Source organism: Urocitellus parryii, unplaced genomic scaffold (genome assembly GCF_045843805.1).
Source record: "Urocitellus parryii isolate mUroPar1 unplaced genomic scaffold, mUroPar1.hap1 Scaffold_88, whole genome shotgun sequence".
NCBI lineage: Eukaryota > Metazoa > Chordata > Mammalia > Rodentia > Sciuridae > Urocitellus > Urocitellus parryii.
In genome coordinates, this window is record NW_027554213.1 from 53,312 (window position 1) to 75,106 (window position 21,795).

At 46.3% G+C, this 21,795-nt stretch overlaps 1 protein-coding gene across 1 annotated transcript; it reads right to left on the reverse strand.

The window, feature by feature from the left end:
* Positions 1-1,928: 1,928 nt before the first annotated feature.
* LOC144253063 (Fanconi anemia group A protein-like) lies at positions 1,929-21,348 on the reverse strand. The gene is made up of 9 exons (XM_077794999.1): positions 21,267-21,348; positions 20,950-21,059; positions 20,658-20,751; positions 18,647-18,780; positions 18,432-18,527; positions 17,098-17,171; positions 16,030-16,142; positions 15,305-15,387; positions 1,929-2,066 (listed from the first exon to the last, which is right to left on the reverse strand). The coding sequence occupies exons 1-9, from the start codon at positions 21,346-21,348 to the stop codon at positions 1,929-1,931; spliced, it is 924 nt and encodes a 307-aa protein (XP_077651125.1).
* Positions 21,349-21,795: the final 447 nt, after the last annotated feature.

Below are 21,795 nucleotides of genomic sequence, written 5' to 3' on the forward strand. Positions count from 1 at the left end.
GATGGCTTTATTGTGGTGTTTCTGTACCACAGAGTGGTGCTTTTCCTTCTAGTATCTGAATGCATGAAACAGATGAAAGACGGGGAATTCTGAGTTCCTGAGACGAAGGTACAAACAAAAGCCCCATCATAACTCCCCAGGCATGCATCAGGAGCAGGGCAAGCTGTCAAGAGCTGGGTGAGGAAAACACAGCAAGAGCATGTTTCTTAAACAAGAAACAATCCCTTGCTGCATTTTAAAAAATATTATTTTAGTTGTCAATGGACCCTTATTTATTTATATGCAGTACTGAGAACTGAACCCAGGGCCTCACATATGCAGACAAGTGCTCTTCACTGAGCCACAACCCCAGCCCTCATTGCTGTACTATTAATTTTTAAAATTAAACACATTACCTTTGGTTTTTCTAGACTAGGTGCCAGGCACTGGTCAAACACATTCTAAACTTTAACTCATTCAACCTCCCCAAAACCTATAATAATCATTGTTACACTGTTATTTAAATAATAATTCTTTGTATCATAATCTATATTATATATAATCATATAGTACATAATTATATTTTATTAAAATAAATTGTTATTATTATATTTTATTATTAGCTTATTTAATAAGCTGTTATTTAATAATAATTCACACAGAACTTCCACAGATATTATTTCACTCTGTCCTCAGGGAATCCTGCGAGGCAGCTCTCGGGTTTGACATCTGTCTTCTCCAAGGAGCAGATGGCATCCCTCTGTAAATTCAGCTTGCCAAGGACCCGAGCGGTCAGGAAGACAGTGCCCTCTCTAGCTCCTCTGTTGGGGCGAAGGATATGTTTTGTTCTTCTCAAGGGAGGGCAGGTGAACCCGGTGTGTACGTCACCTGGGCAGCAGGGTATTTTCTGAAGCTACATGGTCACATCACTAAACTCAGATCCCCCTGTTAAGGGGAGACAATGAAGAGACACCCCCAAGATAATCAGATTGTCACTAGGAATAAGAAACTGACAGGCAGGGCCACGTGAGGGGATTAGCAGGAACACACACCTGTAGAATTTGGTGGCCTGCCCGAAACCCGGTTTCAACAACAGGGAGCAAATGCAGACCCGAGGCCAGAGAATCCCCAAACACATCCCCAGCTCAGGGCATTTTCCTTCTAGACACAAGTGACAGGGATGGAGATCCAGAGCACTTCTGCCACAAGATGGCAGACGTCTGCACAACACAGGGAAGCTGGGACTTCCTCATCCAAAGATACGCTGAGGAAGGCCCAGAACAAAATAACTCGTTTTGATCCCAAACAATTATGGTTCCCAAATGTAGCCATCCCTTGGGATCCATGGGGGACTGGGCCCAGCACTGCCTTCCAATGCACACTGAGGTCCACAGGTGCCCAGGTCCCTCATAGAAAAGGACAGAGTATTTGCATTTAACCTACGCACATCCTCTGAATCCCCTAAATGAACTCCAGATGACCTGCACACCTCCCACAATGTGAGTGCTGTGTGAGTAGTATCACACTGTGTTGTCTAGGGAGTGAGGACAGGAGAGAAGCCTGCACGTGCTCAGTAGAGACAATTAATTTCTCCACTGTTTTTTGAAGTTGGCTGGCTACACCCTCAGATTTAGAGCCCACAGATGTGGAGGGGCACTGTTCACTCTCGACACACACAACAGGGATCCTCCCCCTAAAAAGGGTCATAACTTGCAGACCTGACACCTCCTGAATTCCAGTCTTCTCCACCTCCCTTACCTACGCACACCAAAACAAGTCAGAGACACCCGCACATCAGTAAGAGGGTTCCTAAACTCAAAGTCAACGCAGAAATGGAAAATCATGATAAAAATCAACACCAAAGCCAATGGGAACAGCCACAGAGCGGAGTATGAGGTGCTCACCTCCAAAGCCAACAGCAGGTACAGGGGCGTTAAGGCAGGAGCTTCTCACAGGTCACAGCTGACACCCAGGGCCAAGAGGATCTCCCGGAGGACTTCGTATCTTCTCATGTTGCTGGATTTCAGCAGGTCGAAGTCTTCTTGGGTCTGCACCATGAAGGAGCTGGGAGGTAGTTCTAAGTGCACCTGGACAAAAAGACAACACTTGTTAAATCAAGGCACTTACAGTCTCAGAGAGCTTCTTCAACAGGTTTTCTAAAAGTGTGAATCCCTCTCCTCACCAACAGCAATATAAACTTTGGACCTGAATATCTGAAAAGTAATGGCAATAAAAACAAAAATATTCAAAAGGACCCTTTCATTGTTGTTGTTGTTGGTGGTGGTGTTACTAGGGACTGAACCCAGGGGTGCTCCACCACTGAGCTACTTCCCCAGGCATCTTCAATTTTTATTTTGGTGGCCATCCTGGGGGTTAACATCCTGAGTTGCCCAGGCTGGCCATGAACTTGTGATCCTCCTGCCTCAGCCTCCTGAGTTGCTGAGATCACAGGTGTGTGCTACCACACTGGGCCCTGGAGGGCCTCCTGCACTTTTTGCTACCAGGCTGAGACGTTGGGTAGAGTCAACCCTAAGGGGTTATCAAACTCTTTACAGGTTGATTTTTATCACCAGCTGTGTGACCTTGGGCAAGTCACTTTAAGTTGGTTGTAAGCCTAAGTCACCTGCAGTATCCTTGTGCTGAGAGCCTAAATGAGGTGCTACTGAGATCACACAGGGAGGCAGAGGGCCAAGCTGAGAACGTCCACCCTGTCCGTCAGTCCAAACTGGGAAGCAACTCCTGGAGGACAGCATGGGGAGCATCTGCAGGAACTGAAACACAGGGGACCTCCCCCACTGCCCTCCTCGACGTGGTACAATTCTAAGACTCAGAGCCTCACGTGCTTACCCAGACCTGCTGTTCAGAGAAAATCAAATCAGCTCTACCACCAGCCTCTGTCTCGCACACTGGAACTTCCAGCTAACCTGAGATCAGATTTTAGTTGTGTTTTAAAGCCTAGAGCTTCCAGGATACCAGCAAAGTGACCAGAACTAGTTTGCTTTACTTGGTTTTTGTCCACTGTATGGAGACCTTCTGACCTGAAGATTAGGAAAATAAAAAGCAAGGTGCCAGCCTTTGGGTACCTGCACAACTCTCGATTCCCACCTGAGCTCTGACCAAGCCAAAGACTCTGTCCCAATATATTGTCTACAATGGTCCAGATGCTAACATCGAGGCCACACCTAAAAGGTTTGGGAACACTGTCCAACATGGTCCCCACGCTCCAGTTAGGCATCAGTGGCTGGGGCTTCCCCACAGACTGAGCAGGCCTGTCAGTGGGCAGCAGGGTTCCACCTGTCCTCCAGACAGCCCCGGGCAGGGAGGAGGCAGAAAGCGGGAGCATGGGTGGGATCTGTGTACTCTTGTCTCCTTGCCCCAAGATGGGCCTCTGCTCTCAAGGGGACACAGCCAGGCTGGTGGACAAGCCACACCACAGTGGACACACTTCCTTCAAGTGAGCAGGTGGCCATCCTGGGGGTTAACATGCCAGGAGTTAAAATGAAGGAGAAATAAAACAAGCACAGTTCTGTTCCCGCCAGAGCTCAAAACAAAACACAAAAAAAGGAACTGAAAACCAAGGGAAGAAATTGGGACCAGAAAAGACTAAGAGATATTAACAAGCCCAACCAACCCATCAACCAGTAAATATTTACCATGGGCCAGCTCCTGTGCAAGGATTTGAAGGATAAAGAGAAACAAGTAAAGAGAATTAAGATCCAATATGACAAGCAGAGTGTTGTAGATTCACAACTGAGGGACTGTGAGTCAAATATCAGCCCACAGGTGATCAGGGAAGGCTTCCAAGAAGAAACTAACAACTAGTGTAAGAATTGGAGGACAAAAACATTAATTTAATCAGGTGCAGAAGAGGAAATTTCTCACATTTACAGGTTTAAAGCTATTCCAGACACACAGCAACATGTATAGAGGCAGGGGAAATGGAAATCAGAATTTGTTTCCTGAACTGGGAAGAACTCAGACAGAAGCTGTGGAAATACATAAAAGATGGGCTTGGACACTGAGATTGGTAACTGCTTAGATGAAAGAGGAAAAGTAGATCAAGGAATCAGCAATTCCTTGAGGCATGATAATGCTTTTCCCAGATACAGGATGTAAAGGAGAAGGAAAATGAGTTTGATAGTGAAGATAAGTAGGCAAGATATCAATATAGCTGGAAGGGGGAAACTGTTCTGGAGTAACAGCAGTAGCTATTGTCAGCCTTAGGGAGACCTGGGTGTAACCTGACTGATTAGCAGAATGGAATTGCACTCTTGAATTGGCATCTTCCCAAAATTAAGCCTAACTTCCATTGTGTATATATATTTCTCTGATCACTGACTATGTGAAATGCCCAAATATGCCTGAGAATGTCAGCCCCAAATGTACTTAGGAGTTTACTCAAAACTGAATTGGGAAATGGTCTTCCCCAAGAACACTGCTTCTAGTCATAGCAAATCCTACTTCATAGGAGAGATTGGCAGGAAAACATTGACAAAGTCCTAAAACTAAAAGTCCGTCTCCAGGACCCAATTAAAATATAGATTTTTATATAGACCTTCAGCAGTAGGAAAAAATGAATAAGAGCTACCAGTACTTTTAATCAGAACTTAAAATTACAAATATGTTTTTATTAATTAAAACTCACATGTAAAATTGCCTACCAAAGCAAACACAGGATAAAATAACTAACTCATTTGTTCTCATCTGTCCTCTCAGATCCAACAGTCTATTAAAACCCTCAGGGGTAGAAACTCTGGCTTATTTGCTAATCTTGCCCCAGTTTGTAGCATGTAGTATACAGAAGTGCTCAATAAATGTTAAATAAGAAATATATGTTTCTATATAAATAGGGAAGAAATGAAAATCTAAAAGAATATTTAGGAGTTTTGGAGAATCCCAGGCTGAGTCAGTTAAATGCTGTTAATATTGAAGTCAAGATCCTAGGGTAGGTATTAAGTATAAGTTTAGTTACCTCACATATCTGACTACATAACCTAGGAATCCAAAAATGTGTGGTGAGATGTTTGTGGAAGAAGGGATTAAAAGTGAAGATTTCTTTCTTTTAATAATGTCTTGCTATGTAGAAAAATGAGAAATTATACCCCAATGATTCAAATGTTTGAATTGCCAAGATCATTGTAATGTCATGTGTAGCTAATTAAAAAAATTAAATTGAAAAAAAAAGGGCTGGGGCTGGGGCTCAGCGGTAGTGCACTTGGCTAGCAAGTGTGAGGCACTAGGTTCGATCCTCAGTACCACATATAAATAAATAAACAAAGGTCTATCAACAACTTAAATTATATATATAAACTAAAGTGGAGAGCTGGGGTTGTGGCTCAGAGGTAAAGCGCTCGTGTAGCATGCATGAGGCGGCACTGGGTTCGATCCTCAGCTCCACATAAAGTAAAATAAAGACCTTGTGTCCACCTATAAGTAAAAAATAAATTTTAAAAAAATGAAAGTCGAGTACTACAATGCTCAAGTGTGAGCTCAGAATTTTATATCTACCTAAATTATCATTCCAGTACAAAGGACACAGTTTTAAAAATGCAAACAAACAAAAACCAAAAAGGCTAATGAACCATACAAACCCCAAGCCCCAAGACTATAAACATCCCTCTCCAGAAATTTGCTGGATAGTGAAGTACAACTATGGAGAAATGACCGGAAAAACAATGTCAAATAACCAATTTGAGGATTAACTCCATTTAATTGTAAGAATAATTGTTCACAGTAGAGGATTAATATATAATGGCTAATACAGAGTGAAATTACACATAAACAACAACAACAAAAGGGTCTACCATCCAAATCCAAGACAGGATGCAGGCAAACTTCAGGCACACAGGGTGAGAGGAGAGTCCAGCACAAATGAAGGGGACAGCCTGGGTGATCAGACATGGGTAGCAAGGGCTCAGCTGGAAGGCACCTTGGGCAGATCACCTGTACCACAGCAGCATCCAACAGGCTTGGGCTTCAGGCTCATCCGGAGGAGGACCCCATAGCGGGAGGCCAGGAGTGTTTAATGTTGGGGAGTCCTCCTGGGGTAGTAGCCGGAGAAGCAGAGAATGTTACTTTTCATTTGTTACTTCTTGGTATTACTTGAATTTTCTTAGCAATACATTGTATTCTTCCTTCTCTTTCTTCTTCAGTACTGGGATGAAACTTGGGGTCTCCTGCATGCTAGCTTTACCACCAAGCCACACCCCAGCCCTTATTTTTTTATTTACAAAACTACTTTAAAAATTTTTGAGAGATGTGAAACATATGGTCAGACTAACCTTTTTTAATGTACCTTTTTTAAATGAACAAAATTTTCACATTTCCCTGATTATTATTAAAGAAGGGAATTTCTGCCCTTTTACCCCTTACTTCAAGTGATGGGGCCTCTGCTCCTTTCCCAAAGATGATAATTTGGGTTCTAGGGTAACTGTCTGGAACAATACTTTGTGATGAAACAAAAAAAAGGGCCCTTTTTTATTTTGGCTGACATCATTCCTGGCATGTGAGTCAAACTGTTAAGTGTGAATAAGAACATCATCAAGGGGAGGAGAGGGGAGGTGGCATCGGAGGGTGCGGTGGACACAGCAGACTTGCCAGAGCACAGCTGGTGTGGCCTTGAAGTTACGTAGAGGCAAATTCTACCTGCACATCAATAACCAGGGTCAGGGCTGGGGATGTGGCTCAAGCGGTAGCGCGCTCGCCTGGCATGCGTGCGGCCCGGGTTCGATCCTCAGCACCACATACCAACAAAGATGTTGTGTCCGCCGAGAACTAAAAAAATAAATATTAAAAAAATTCTCTCTCTCTCTCTCTCTCTCTCTCTCTCTCTCTCTCTCCTCTCTCACTCTCTCTTTAAAAAAAAATAACCAGGGTCAGGACAGTTTGATGAAGTACAGATTCTAATTAAGAGCCAGAGGACCACAGCCTCACCACCTTCTCAGCCCAAGTTCAAACTTGAGTAAGGATTGCAACGAAGGTGGCTGGAGACTGCTCCCTCACACTGTGCACAGGCATGGACTCCAGTCAGGCAGTTACCAAGGAGAAAACTGGTAGAGACTACCCAAGGATGTCAATCAACTGGTGGTTTACATCCTCCAGTAAATAAAGTAAAAAGTCTTGTTCTGTGCTCTGTATTATTGCCTTGAACTTGGAAATTAATCCAACCTATAAATTCTGACGTGAGGCCAAATAAAATGGGTTGGAATGAAAAAAAAAAAAACTTTAACCGTTCTAGTTGGTTCTGGCTGGTCATTATATCCTAGAACCAGAGCTTTTTTTTTTTTTTTTTTTTTTTTGGTAGCACAGATGGAACCCAGGACACTCTACTGCTGAGCTAAACCCCAGTCCTTTTTTGAGATAGGGTCTCAATAAATTGTGAGGGTCTCACCAAGCTGTGGAGGCTGGCCTTGAAACTTCCAATCCTCTTGCCTCAGGCTCCCAGTCACTGGGATTAGAGGTGGACACCACCAGGTTCTAGCACAGATGGAACCCAGGACACTCTACTGCTGAGCTAAACCCCAGTCCTTTTTTGAGATAGGGTCTCAATAAATTGTGAGGGTCTCACCAAGCTGTGGAGGCTGGCCTTGAAACTTCCAATCCTCTTGCCTCAGCCTCCCAGTCACTGGGATTAAAGGTGGACACCACCAGGTCATACTGAACCTGTACTTTTCAAAGTGACCACTAGGCCAGAGGCCTAAGCAGGCATCTATGTGAATAGTCACTTTGGGATCTTGGAGTGCAGCAAGGGACTGGCTATCCTCACTTCAAACAGACCAGCTCTGGTTCATCAGTATGAGCTGTTTTGATGTGCATTATGTTCATAAAAATTGACATTAGAATTATTTGTAAGATTTCATTTTATGTTTCATTATTTCAATTTTTTTCTGCTCAACCTTTACCCTAAATAATATTCATTTTCTTGAGCTATTCAGGGAGAAACATTCATTTGTAATTTATAGGATGAAAATATATTTTCAATGGCCTTGAGAAAGAAGCCATTTCTCTTGAACTTGGAATTTTTTTCTGCATATAAGAGAATAAACAGTCTCCTCACTGCAGACAATAAGAAAGCAAGGCAGTCTCCCCAGAGTTGCTCACCATGAAAATGTGTCCAGAAAACCTTATGTGCATGGGAACCAGATGGCACCTGGAATGAGGACTCTTCCTTCCACACAAGTGTTTACAACAAACCATTGTTAACATCTTTGTATGAAAACATGACAGGACATACTAATGAGAAGCTTTTACTTGATGTTTTATTTGTAGAAAAGTTTCAGTTTTGCCATATTTATATTTTAAAATGCAAATATGAGAAGAAATGAGATTCTCCAAAATGTGGCCTGGGAACAGCTGATCTAGAAAGCTCTGGAGAGAAGGATCTGCATCCACAGGCCTGGCAGGCACTGCACTCTGTGTAGTGAAGGCTCTGAGCAGCCCTGCTACAACCGAAAGGACCCCAGGTATACCCCCACCAGAGAGAAGAGGGCCAGGCACAGTCATCCACCACCACCACAAGCAGAATCCAGACCTGGTCTGTGGCAGGTCCAGGCACTGACTGACCTCCCTAAGCCCTGGACACCCAAACAGGGCAAAGTTGATTTGAGCTTGGCCTGCTGCTGTCAGCTGCTGATTTGTTGATGCTCCTCTCAAACAGCCTGGCCTCGTGCACTCACTGGGAAGGGAAGCAGGTGACCCCATAGCTGCTGGCTACCATGGCAGTCTGCTTTCTGAACAGAGGCTGATGCCTACAAAAGTAACTAAGGGAAATGGGGGCTACAGCATGTCTAGGAAGAGGTGCATGCAGATAAAACAACTACCCGAGGAAAAGCAGGAAGAGGTGAAGAGCTACAAACCCTTCAGGTGTAGCTGAAATGAAAATGGAGAGGAAATGGAAACCCAGCTTCTCTGTCCAACTTTTGGGAACCTTCCTTGCTAAGAGGTCAGCCATTGAGTTTGGGGAGAAAACTTCAGAGACGGGAGCTGAGGTGTGACATTGAGTGATGGGTGTCAGAGGGACTACCTCAGCCTAGTAGGATTCATAATGGGAAGGGAGAAGGCAGCATTTGTTGGTGGGGGAAGGAGGGCAGCGGGAAAGTACAACAGCTATGAACTTGCTCAAATAGGCTGGGCAATGGGGCCACCTACAAGGAAAATCAGTGTTCACTGGAGTGGAAGATGAACATGGGCAGACCAACTGGGCCACCAAGTGGGGAAGGAGCCTGTGAGGGCGGGAGAACAGGACAAAAGAGGTGCCATCTCCCCAAACCTGCTGAACTGAGTGTCCAGCCTGTGAGTGGCCCAGTAGGGCCATCAGCACTGGAGAGAGACAGCGTGGGGTGGAAGATGAGGACAGAAGGATTCAGGCCACAGGGAGGGCCCGACTGGTGACACAGCAGAATCCAGGAGGACAGGGCAGAAAGAGCAGCCCACCAGGTCAGGAGCTTGTGGCATGCTGAGACTTGTCCAGCCGCTGTGTCTGGAAGCAGAAACACCCTGTTGTGGTGGAGCCAGCTCAGGCCAGCATGAGATCTGCTGCAATTAATGGAGAACTACAGGGACAGTTTTATTGCATCCCAGTTTCCAAGCAGGCTAGGATAATTCTGCAAATCCCCCGCATGCATTATATAAGGGTTAGATTATGATTTAGGAGACAAGCCTTTTCAGGAATATTAGTTTATCAGTGAAAAAAGACCCACTTATAATTCATTTACTGAGAACTCAGTAGGACAAATAAAATAATTAGGCTTTTTTTTTAAAAATAGCACTTTAGCTTTGCAATTGTTCTTCATAATAATGAGCTGTTATGTACAGAGTTTCCACTCTTTATTTTTTTAAATAAGAAATTACATGCAAGCCAAGTATGACAAAATGCAGATCTAGAGGTTTCTGTGGTTATAGTAATCGGCCCACAGTACATAAATCCCCTGTCACTGGAACCTGGCTGCACTAGGAATAAATCTCTTATTTATGGATTTCACAACCATAATATTTAACAGTGTCATTTTCATGAGTACATGTGCCAGATTTAAGAATGTAAAACATTCTGAATTTATAAAAACAAATGAATTATATTTACATTACAGAAAGATTTACTGCAGGGTTCTTGTAACCAATAAGCTCCTCTAGTGCATTGAAGATGTAATTTCTAATGCATCTTAGTCAAACTTTTTGATCAAGAACATATTATTATACCATGCAAAGTATATAGCAACACCGAAATCACACTCAGCTTTGGGGGTGAAAAATGCTACAATATCTGTGTTCACTGACTCTCCTTCCTCCAAGTCCATGGTGGACGAGTATCTGACAATATGCAAATTGTCTAACAAGTACTTACTATGCCATCTGTGGGGTATACGAATGTGATTAAGGCATGGCACCCAAGAACAGTTCTTGTAGGTCAAACTGTCTCTGTGAGGCATGAGAAATGGAATAATATAACCACCCACCAACTGAGCCACCATTATGAGTCAGAATCCATGACTCTTGAAACATTAATTGAATCCTTCAACCTTTGAGTAGGTGCCATTTCCATCCCATAGATAAGAATGAAGATCCAGAGAAGGCACATGACTCCTGGACTTGGAAATAAGAAGACACAGTTCAAATGTCTGCTCTTACCAGGGCCCAGGGCATGTCACTGAACACTCCTGGCTTCTATCTTCTCAACACATAGTAGGGCATCAGCACCTCCACAGAGCAATGGGAAGGATTAAAGCACTCAATGCATGGTCTCATAAGACAGTATTAGTTCAGTAACTTTTGCTAGAGATATGAAATTAGGGAATTTTTATCATATTCCTGACTGTCTCATCCCAAACATGGTGCTTTGGAAAGAGGTTAAGTTTTAGACTCAGTGGGAAGGACCTGAAGCAAAAAGGTGGCATGACAATAATGTTGGAAGTCTGAGGAAGGGTCTGTGTTCACCTTGGGCCCAAAGAGCTGGGAGGAAGACCCTGGGGAATCCAACTTTGGGAAACTATTATTTTCTATTCCTGAATGAGAAAACATATTTATAAGATTTCTGAAATCTCTCCTCCCATGTTTATTTTAATCATTCCCTTAAAAATGACTATTCTAGAGCAAATACAAGTAATGTGGGGCTCAATAGTTGCTTTGGGGCTAAGTCAAAATAGGAATAAGTCTTACCAACATCTGTCTAGAACTGACACCTAGAATATTATTTAGAATTACAAAGCAAACCCATAATGCACCTATAAGAAGAGTTCCCCCTCTCTGATTAATGCATTGGAAAAAAATATTAGTCTTAGAAATTTTGTTCAAATGCTTTAACTTCAAATCATCATTTAACAGTTTTTCAGCACTGAGACTGCCAGGCCTAGTAATACAAATATTAAAATATATATGCATTTTAATTGGGTAGACTCCGAAGAGACAGCAGAAGGCAATCAGTGCAATCGTGAAGGTATACACCATGGATGTTTGTAACTACTGGTTACAGTGAATTATGGTAAACAGTCCCATATTACTGTCTTTCCCTGGCCATTAGACTTGACATTCCTATTCTCCATCAAAATCTCATTTTCTTATTAGACCTACAGTTTCCATAATTCTCTCATAAGACTTTCTCAGGGCTGGGGTTGTGGCTCAGGGTTAGGGTTTAGGGTTTAGGGTTTAGGGTTTAGGGTTAGGGTTAGGATTAGGGTTACTCAGAGCATTAAGCTGCACCCTCAGGTCTCAGGGCCCAAGTTCCTGTAGAGGACAGAGCCATGAATCCATCAGGGCCCAGGGAGCTGCCCCAGAGTGCACAGGGGCCAAGGTGCTGGGCCCACCTTTCAGTCAGGGCTGTGAGTGAGAACCTGGGTCAGGGTGTGGCTGAGGAACCTCTTCAGCGCATCCGCAGAAACCCTACCACACGGGAGAGCCTGGAACACACCAAGCCTGAGCACAGCAGAGGGAGACTCTCAGGAGGAAAGGCTGCCCCTTCAGGCCCAGTCCTCGCACCATGGGTCTCGCAGGCATTCCTTTCTTTATTCTTAAAAGCGCTTTCTTGGTCAGGCCATGAAGCTGCAGGGGTTTTTGTTTTTTCTTTCTTCTTTTGATACAAGGAATAGAAACCAGGGGTGCTCTACCACTGACTACACCCCCCCCAGTCCTTTTTATTTTTCATTTTATGACAGGATCTAAGTTGCCCAGGTTGGTCTTGAACTTGCATCCTCCTGCCTCAACCTCCCGAGTCCCTACAATCACAGGTATGGCCACTGCACCTGGCCAGCTCTAGGCTTTGAGTGGGATCCAAGGAAAATGGTCTTATCAAGACAGAAATGAAGCAGTGAGGAGCCGAGAGTGCAGAGGCAGGCTGGAGGCGAGACCAGATAAGGAGGATGGGCCATAACTGAGCAGAAATGGGCAGCCAGGAGGCCTCAGCCACCAGGAGCAGACCAGGGCATAGCACCCGGCATGTGCGGTGGCTGTGGCAGCTGTGCTCTTGTTAGAGCCAATGACTCCGAGAGAACAGGGAAGGAGCATGGGGCAGATGTCCCTAGGCTGGGGTCCGCCTGCCACTCTGCAAGACTCCCCAACATGGGTAAGGCACCCACAGCCATGGCAACGAGGGGGCAAGAACCAAGGGGCCAGCAGTTAAGTCCTACCCCTGCCAGCCTTCTCCACAGAGCACACTGCAGCCGGGCCAGCAGGAGCCTGGCCATTCCCATGAGAGAATGTCTGAACTTAAAGTACTACAGCCAAACACAGACATGAGAAGAAACAGCACAGCAAGCCACCCGACTCAGGAAGCTTGTCTCAGAGATCTGGCCCAACAGGCCGTCTGGGCCGGACCTGCCAGCCTAGCTCAGTGGGGAGCCTACCTGAGGTGCACAGACAGGGCCTCATTACAGGGTCACAGAGAGTGTCCTCACAAGAAGCCAGACCTGCTGGCCCTCAAACTCCAGCTTAGACCCAGAACTGTGAGAAAATGTCTGCTAAGCCACACAGTCCACTATATTTTGCTCTGGCAACTTGGGCAGACTAACACACACACATACGCACACACACATATACACACACACAAATAACGTGGTGCACTCCTAATTTTGTACCCAAAAGGACTTAACATCAGCATATTATAGCAACATGGCCTCATCAATGTTCATAGCAACTCAATTCACAATGGCTAAGCTATGTCATCAACCTAGGTGCCCTTTATGAATGCATAAAGAAAATGTGGCACATATACACAATAGAATTACTCAGCCATAAAGAATGAGATTATGGCATTTGCCAGGAAATGGATGGAATGTATCATGTTAAGTGAAATAAGCCAAACCCAAAAATTAAAGGCAGAATGTTCTCTCTGATATGCAGATGCTGACTCACAATGGGGGTGGTGGAGGGGGTGGAGGTTCACTGGATTGGACAGGAGAGTGAGGGGAAGGGAAGGGGATGGGAAAGACAGTAGGATGAATTGAACATAACCTCCCAGTGTTCTTATGTGAGTACACATAGTATGTCAAAGTACACTCTACCATCACATGTAACTCAATAACAAAATGGTGTTTTAACCACTGCAACAGAAACACTGAGTCATTCAGCACATCAAGCCCCTTGTAAGAGATAAAAATCAAGAGGAAAACAATTAAAAGACTGAGAAGAGGGCTAGGGATGTGGCTCAAGTGGTAGCATGCTCGCCTGGCATGCATGTGGCCCGGGGTTCGATCCTCAGCACCACATACAAACAAAGATGTTGTGTCCACCAAAAACTAAACAATAAATATTAAAAAATTCTCTCTCTCTCTCTAAAAAAAAAAAAAAGACTGAGAAGACCTGGAAATATGGGGGCCTCTACCTGTCCTCTTGGGATTCCACCCTCAAGGCCCTGACCCACTGTGCACTGAAGCACATCCTTACCCCCACCTCCCACGCTCAACTCTGTGAGTCTACAGAGCCCTGGAAAGAGAAGGCCACCCTGACCAAGCCTGACAACGGCAGATCTGAGCAGGACCCAGAGAGCAGTGTGGGGCTGGCCACACGGGAGGACCAACAGCAGCAGCATGTTCTGGGAAGCTCTGTGGTAGGGTCTGAGAGCAAAGAGAGGAGGAAGCCATGGGGCTCAGCTCACGTCAGGAGGCCCCATTTCCTGAGGGACTCCAGAAGCAGGAGTACGGGGTGTGTTTCCTACTGGCTCTCAGAAGATGAAGGAGAGAATGGTGCCCTGGACCAGGGGTTGCTACCCTAGAAGGGTTTCAATACCATGGGAAGGCCTCCACTCAAAGGCTTCTGCCCCTGGCCTCCCTATGAGCATGGACCCTTCCCCAAATTGCCCACATACCAGCAGCTCACCACCCTATGATCGGAGGACTCCTCCTGAAGGCCGGCAGCCAAAGTGTCAAGTGCCACTGACAACACAGGGCAGAAGCAGCACTCAGCAGGCACTAACAGTCTGTCAGCACACACCCTCAAGTGCTCTGGGAAAAGGGGTCAATTTCTGAGTCTCAGGCCTCTGCAGGCCCTTAAATCCCATGGCACTAGGTCCAGCCAGCCAGTTACCTACCCTGAGGACACCGAGGCCTGCCAGCTTTTTGTTTTCTTTTGTGGTTCTGGGGATGGAATCCAGGGCCTGGCACAAGCTAGAAGTGCTCTGCCACTGAACTGGGTCCCCAGATCCTCACAACAAGCAGGCTGCTGATGCTGCAGTGAGCTGCACCACTGTGCAGCCCTGGAGCTAACTGTGCAGCCACACTGAACGGGGCTCTGCAGCACCACGCCGGCCAGCTACTGCCAGGACAAGGCCGGAAAGCTGGGAAGGCTCCTGAGCAGCCAAGTGTTCCCAGCTGCAGGGGCCACTGACTTACATGAGAGCATGCTCTGCAGCACCTCAGCAGCCACCTGTCAGAACAGAGCACAGGGATGTCACTCGGCAGTGTCTGGGCAGTCACGCACTCGCATTAGACACACCTGTCACCTCTACAAAGAAGAGCACCTCCAAAATTCCTTCACAAACCTAGAAATCCCCCAATGCTGCCCACCATGACACCCAGGCATGTCCCCGCAAGGTCTAGGCCGGGACCCACAGCCCCCGCTCTGGCTGCACCCCCTCCCCTCCTGTGCTGCCAGGATAGACCTGTGCTGCTGTGAAGACCCCTGCCCTGGAGACCTCTGGAAACTCAGGACACCCTCAGTGGTCACTTCGCAGAAAATGATTTCCTTACGCAAAACTTACAAGTGTGGACACAGAACAAATGGCAGCCACTAGCCCAGGAGTTCCAAAAGGAGCCAAGACCTGGTGGGGCCTGCTCCTCAGGCCCCAGCCCACTGCTGCTAGGAGGCTGAGTCGGGCAGCTCCCTGCTCTGCTGTCCCTCCTACCTGGGACATTGTTCCAGTCTCCTCCACTCTTCTCAGATCCGAGTTTTCCTGAAATCCCTGTGAAACCAACAGCTCCACAAAATCTGGAAAACCACAAACCAAAGTATTTACACACATATGGTCTCCAAGCAGCTGTGACTCACACAGATCCCTAGGGCCACCCAGCCCCATTCCTATCAACATACACGCACTCACCAAGCCAGACTTACCCTCACTCTATTTTGGAAGTACTTAGCATACATCAAATTTATATTAAGGGCTTTTTCTCTTAATGCAAAGAAGTAGATCTCAAGGGATGGCTCATGGATGGTCCCCCCACAGCAAATACAGGACATGCAGCTCATCCCACCAGGAAGGAGCTTTTTGCAAGGGAGGATTCCAGGCAATGCAGGCAACCAAGGCTCACAGAGCAGACAGAGCTGGCCACTAATGGAAAATGCAGCCTCTGCCAACCCCCTCCAACTGCTGAGGCTAAAAGCAAATTCAGGACACCAGGAACTTGCTGGGCCCCACGCTCACAGGCATGGCGGATGCTCAGCTTCCCACTGGCAGTGGGAACTTTTTTTAAATATTTACTTTTTACTTTCAGTTGGACATTATATCTTTATTTTATTTTTATGTGGTGCTGAGGATCAAACCCACGGCCTCATGTATGTCAGGCACTCTACCACTGAGCCACAACCCCAGCGCCCCCAAGGTACTTTTCTCAGGAACTATGAACATACCAGAGAGCACAGCCCTAGCGATGTCCAGGTATGGGCAGGAGGTGTCTATCTGCTGGCACAGGAGGCGCAGGTTCCTGAAGAGCCACGCCACCACGGCCCGCATGTCAGGATGGCTGGGGATACAGCACACAGTGGATCTGGGTCTGCCTGACCCCATGGCTGCCTCCCCTTACTTGGCAATTTTCTGCAACCCTCACTCCACTGTGAAGCCTAGTCTTTCTGCTCCAAAAGTCCATGGACCAGCTACAGGGTTCTGCCTGGCTGCAAATGACCCAGAAACAATCAATTTCAAATGGTTCACTTATCTGCACTGAACACTGTAGGGATCAGGGATGGGACACATACGGGACATGTGCAGCTCCTTTGCACATACTCTCTGTATGTCTTTGTTTCCTACTTCACTGGTTTCTGCTATAACCCTTATTACTTTCTCCCTCCATCTGGCTTAACTTGCTCTTCTCTTTCTAGTCTCTGAGGTTAAGCCTAGATTGATAACATTCTTTTTTGAAATATAGGCTTTTACAAATATGGATTGCCCTCTAAACATTTCCTTAGCTGTGTTCCACAGATTCTGGAAGACTATTTTCATTTCCACTCATCTCAAGGTATATTAGGTGCACACTAAACTTCATGTAGTGAAGTTTACTACCCATGTATAGCTTCTGGCTCTGTCACGTTTAGGCTTCCCACTTCAAAATCACGAAAGTCCTCCCAGGGCTGGCTTTTATGTATTGACATTTTCCTCTTTAATTCATCTAGAGATTTTGTTTAGTTTTGCATACAGAACCCAGGAACTCACAGGTTCCAGGCAGCTCGAGGACACTGAGCCACCCCATAGCCCAGGCTTTTTTTGAAATAAGAAAAAGATATGACCTTTTTTAATCAGTGTGAGCCACTGTCACACCACCATTTGGATTCAGGTGGTGTGGAAAAAAATCACACATGATTTCAATAACAACTAATGTTCTCGTTAAACAATGAGGCAATTGCTTCTCCAGGTGCTTTTGGAAGTAAATAATTCATACTAAACAGCAATGTCAAAGCAACATGGATTCACTAGTGCACTACATTTCCAGTGGCTCTTGTAGGCTCACGACACTTTGCACATGAAGACACCATACAGCTTCAAGCAAGAGAGAGTTCTGAGGAAAATGAGTGCTATGAGTCTGTGCCTATGTCCCAGCGTAGGCCGACTTCATGCCCACTGAAACATGGCCCGATGCCTCACTTTGGGCTCACGTTCCTACCCCCCTTCAGGCTCTTCTGCTGTCCTGGGGCTTCTCTCCGTTCCCACAGTCTAACCTGCTGCCTGTCAGGCTCTCGCAAGCCACCCCAACCTGGCTCCATGCAGCCAACACAGCAACCCAGTGGTTAAATGCCCCTGGGTTCTAATCCCTAGTACTCCAACTCTTCTGTAGATGCCTTTACTGGCTCCTCATCGCTTTGGGGACAAAGTCAAACTCTTATGCATGGCATAGGCCTTTCCTCATGAGCCTCCCCCAGGGAAGCCCCCCTGGACTGGCCAGGCATTCACACCATTCCACTGGACCCTGCTCAGACCATGCTGATCTTGTCCCCCACCACCTGCTATCCCCTCCCCTCCCCCAACCTCCAGGCAACTTTCAGCTGCCAAGAAGCCTTTCCTCACACCTTCTCTGCACAATTGTGAAGATGACACAATGCAATTTTCATGTGCATGTCATTGCCTTGTCCTAAATTAGATGCAATGAGCACAGGGATCATAAGCAGGATAAAAGGATGGAAGTTACCACTTTTATACACTTGCTCAGGCAGTTAGCACAAAATGGTAACTGAGCACTTTCAAAACTTCAAAAAAAATCTGTAAACTGCCAGGTGCAGTGGTACACACCTGTAATCCTAGCGGTTAGGGAGGCTGAGGCAGCAGGGTCTGAAGCTTGAGGCCAGGCTCATCAACTTAGCAAGGCCCTCAGCAACTTAGCAAGACCCTGTCTCAAGATAAAAAATAAAAAGGACCATGGAGGTGACTCAGTAGTTAAATGTTCCTAGGTTCTAATCCCTGGTACCAAAAACCAAAACGAAAAATATCTGTAAACCTACAGAGTTTGAATTATTCAAAAAAATACTTTTAGTATATTTAAATACTCTACTACTACACTGAAAAAGACTTCATGATAATATACCCAAGAAGGCAGACCACCCTGTTTCTGGGATGCACTGTATTCTAATAAAGATTGCCAACAATGGGCAGACACTGGCAAAAGGACTGAGGCTCTTCCTTCCCAGCACAGGAGCATCTGATGAACTTTTATTTCATTATCATTAAACAACATATTCAACTGAATCCCCAAGAAAACCCAGGGTTCTGGCTCCAACCAAATCAACAGAGCACTGCTGGACAAGACCAGAGTTGGGGTTGTTACCTGTGCTTTCCATACTTCTTGGCAGAAGGAGAGGCGGGAGAACATGCTGTGTGCCAGAAGATACTGAGCAATCTCAAGCAAGAAAGACAGTTTCTTCTGAAAGGACAATAGATCTTTTTTGAAGACAGGCAGACTACCTAAACTACAGCAGTGTGCTATTTCCACACAAACTCATGAGCAACAACATGTGACATTTAGGGGAACTGGCATCTCACTCTTTGCTCGGTGATGAGCAGCACGGGATGGCTAGGCTCCTCACAAACCATCTTCATACTGCAGGCAACTGTCCTTGCCGACAGTTTCCCCACAGGAACCCCCACCTTCAAGGCCTGATCCTGAAAAGCAGAGCCTTAAAGACAAAACAAAAAACAAAACTTTTCCTGAAAACATCAGCAATTTGAGTTAAAATATCTTTTTAAGCCACAGCACACAGAAAACTGTCTTCAAAAGGGGGGAAAATGTAAAGGGAAAAACATGATACCCAAAATAAGACACTTTCATGGACCAAGCAGCTCTACTACAATGAGAGGTAATTTCTGAACCCAGAGCTGTGCACACGCACAGGCAAGCAGGATGAGCAGATATGCTGACAGCTACACAAAGAGCTCTATCTCCACCGTTCAGCCAGCACCACCGAATGAGAACCCCAGCAGGCTCTTTCAACTACTCTTCTCCTTTCCATGGCCGTCCATGCTAGGTAAGTGCCCAGCCACTAAGTGTTCATGGGTGCAGCAGTTTGTCTTCCTGATTACTTCAGCATCCAGATGACCTGTAGGATGGAAGCATCCCACCGCCTTTATAGGTAGGGGCTTCCCAATGCTCTGCCACACACACCTGGTGGAAGCAAGGGCCACAGGTGGAGTCAGTCTGCAGGGCTAACAGAAGGAACCCCAATGCTGACTCTCAGGCAGCCACCAGGCTACTCCTGAGCAACCAGTCTCTAGTCTACCTTCCTTGAAGTGAGAAACGCTGTGCACCCTGGAAATAGGTAACACCTACAAGCAGTCACTTCCTTAGCTTCAAAAACTAATTTATGAGAAGAAATAGAAAGTTCTAGTACATGATCATTATCTTCAAGATTCTGAAAGCACATATTTATGAAGTGAGCAAATGCGATGGTTTTAGAGGCTTCAGTAGAGTATTAGAAATCAACTATTTGTTGCCAGGGAAAAATTTATTTTTATTTAAAATGCATTTATCTTATTTACTTATTTAATTTTTAAAGCATGGTAGCCATCTCTTCAGCAAAAAAACAAATTTAGGGGCTGGGGTTGTAGCTCAGCAGTAGACCACTTGCCTAGCACGTGTGAGGCCCAGGGTTCGATCCTCAGCACCACATAAAAATAAATAAATAAAATAAAGATACTGTGTACACTAAAAAATAAATATTAAAAAAAAAGAAAAGAAAAAGAAATTTAAAAACTAATGGATGGGAGCTGGGGTTATGGCTCAACGGTAGAGTGCTCGCCTCGCATGTGCAAGGCCCTGGATTTGATCCTCAGCACCAGATAAATAAATAAATAAATAAGTAAATAAATAAATAAATAAAAATAAAGTTATAAAAAACAACAACTACTACTACTAATGGGTGGAGGGTCCATACTTCTGTGATTAAGGATAAACAGCACAAGATCTCATGCCTTATCCAAAGTCCTTACAAGAATGTACAACCATGCCTGGCCCCTGGACTTGTGACTCATCATCTGTGAGATTCAAAACCAGTTATGGCAGTGAAAATCAGGATCATTTCCCAATGGCACACAGCATCAGAGATTCTGCCAGACCTATTATCTAAGGTTACCTTTATACTTCTTAAGAACAAATTAGTGATTCAGTTAATTCCACTATTTGCAAAAATAGCTGTCATGTAAAAAACTATGAAGGACAAGAAGAAATCTAACACATTTTTTGTTATCTCCTCCAGAGCCTTCCCTATCTCACTATCCCAAATTGGGAGGAAAGTGGCCACCTAGAAACACACTTACCCTCCTCCTTCCTCCCTGACACACACCTAGAAACACACTGCCTTCCTGCCTGCTCCCGGCACAACAACCTCTGCTTGTGCACCTCTGTGGATGAGCAGCACACACTGCGGTCTTTCATAAATCAGCTTGGTTCCTACCCAAGTCAGTCAGTTTCTAAACACAGCAGCAAAACAAGCCCACACCAAATCATAAAATAACAAATCCTCTAACTCCATGAATTAAGAATCCAAGTGTAACTCACCTATGAAGGAACAAGAACCATCCGTGGAGGCCTTGTCACTGTCACAATCAATCAATATGTCGAAGCACAATTTTTCACAGAGTGGATCTTCCACCTAGAATCAAAGCAGGGTGTGCACCACTGTCAAAACCCAGAGACTCCTACCGGGCCGGCCTGAGACTTTTAAAGTGGAACTGACTGACCGCAGCCTGGGGAGAGTCGTTAACCCACTCCTCAACCGCGCTCTCCACCGAGACGCCCCGCTCTCCTCCCCAGGCAGCCGGGAGCCAAGGCCACACCGACTTCCTCTCACCTCAAGCAGAAGGTCACTCAGGCTCTGGTGGCGTCTCAGGAGTTGCACCGCCGAGTTCTTCAGTTTCTGTCCCCTTTCAGGATTATATTTTTGCCTCTTGACTCTTCCCGCTAAGGAAAAGGAGAAAATCAGTTTCCAGACGTCGACCCAGCGAGCTCCTGCCCCGGGCCCAGGGGACACGAGGCGTACCGCCCGCGGGGTGGCCGGGGGCCCAGCGGGCGGAGGGCCGGGCCGCCGGGACCCTTCAGGCCGGAGCCGGCCAGCCGCGGTGGGGAAGCGCCCAGGGAAGGGGCTCGGGCCGGCGGAGGTCCGCCCACCTACCAGCAGCTCGGCCCAGGACCTCCGGCGGCGCAGCGGATCGGAACCCGCGGCTGCTCCCGGAGGCGGCGAGCCCGCCATGGTGAGCGCCAGGACGTCGAGGCGCTAGCTCTCCGAGCCCGCGCTGCCTGCCTTCTCATTGGCTGCGGCCGGTTCGCGTGTTTCGGGGCTGAAGTCCCCAGGCCACACCCCACGAAGGCGGAAACCTGGGGCAGCGGCCATCTTGGCAGTGGCATCAGAAAAAAGGCGCTGGCGGCCATCTGGGTGGTGGCAGGAGCGTCGAGCGCTCACGCCACGAGAGAAAAGTTACCCGGGGTTGGAAGCTGGAAGGGGCAATGGGCGGTGCGGATTGATAGTGGCATCCTGCCAGGAAACAGCGACGTCCCTAATGCGTCTTTCCTGACGAAAAGGACCCAGAGCTGATCTGGAAAGGACGGGCACTACAAACCCAGAGCAAGAGATGCTGAAAACCTCCGGGCCCTCCCCTGCAAGGCGGGCCAGCTCCTGCAACACCAGGTTCTGCATTTC

Excerpts from the sequence above, each read along its gene's own strand:
- LOC144253063 (XM_077794999.1), bottom strand. The coding sequence starts at position 21,348 with ATGGCGGGCTCGCCGCCTCCGGGAGCAGCCGCGGGTTCCGATCCGCTG. Across the intron at positions 18,528-18,646 it reads TGCTCATCACCGAGCAAAGA|AAGAAACTGTCTTTCTTGCT; the intron begins GTGAGATGCCAG and ends TTGTCCTTTCAG. Across the intron at positions 2,067-15,304 it reads AGACTGGAACAATGTCCCAG|GTGCACTTAGAACTACCTCC; the intron begins GTAGGAGGGACA and ends CTTTTTGTCCAG.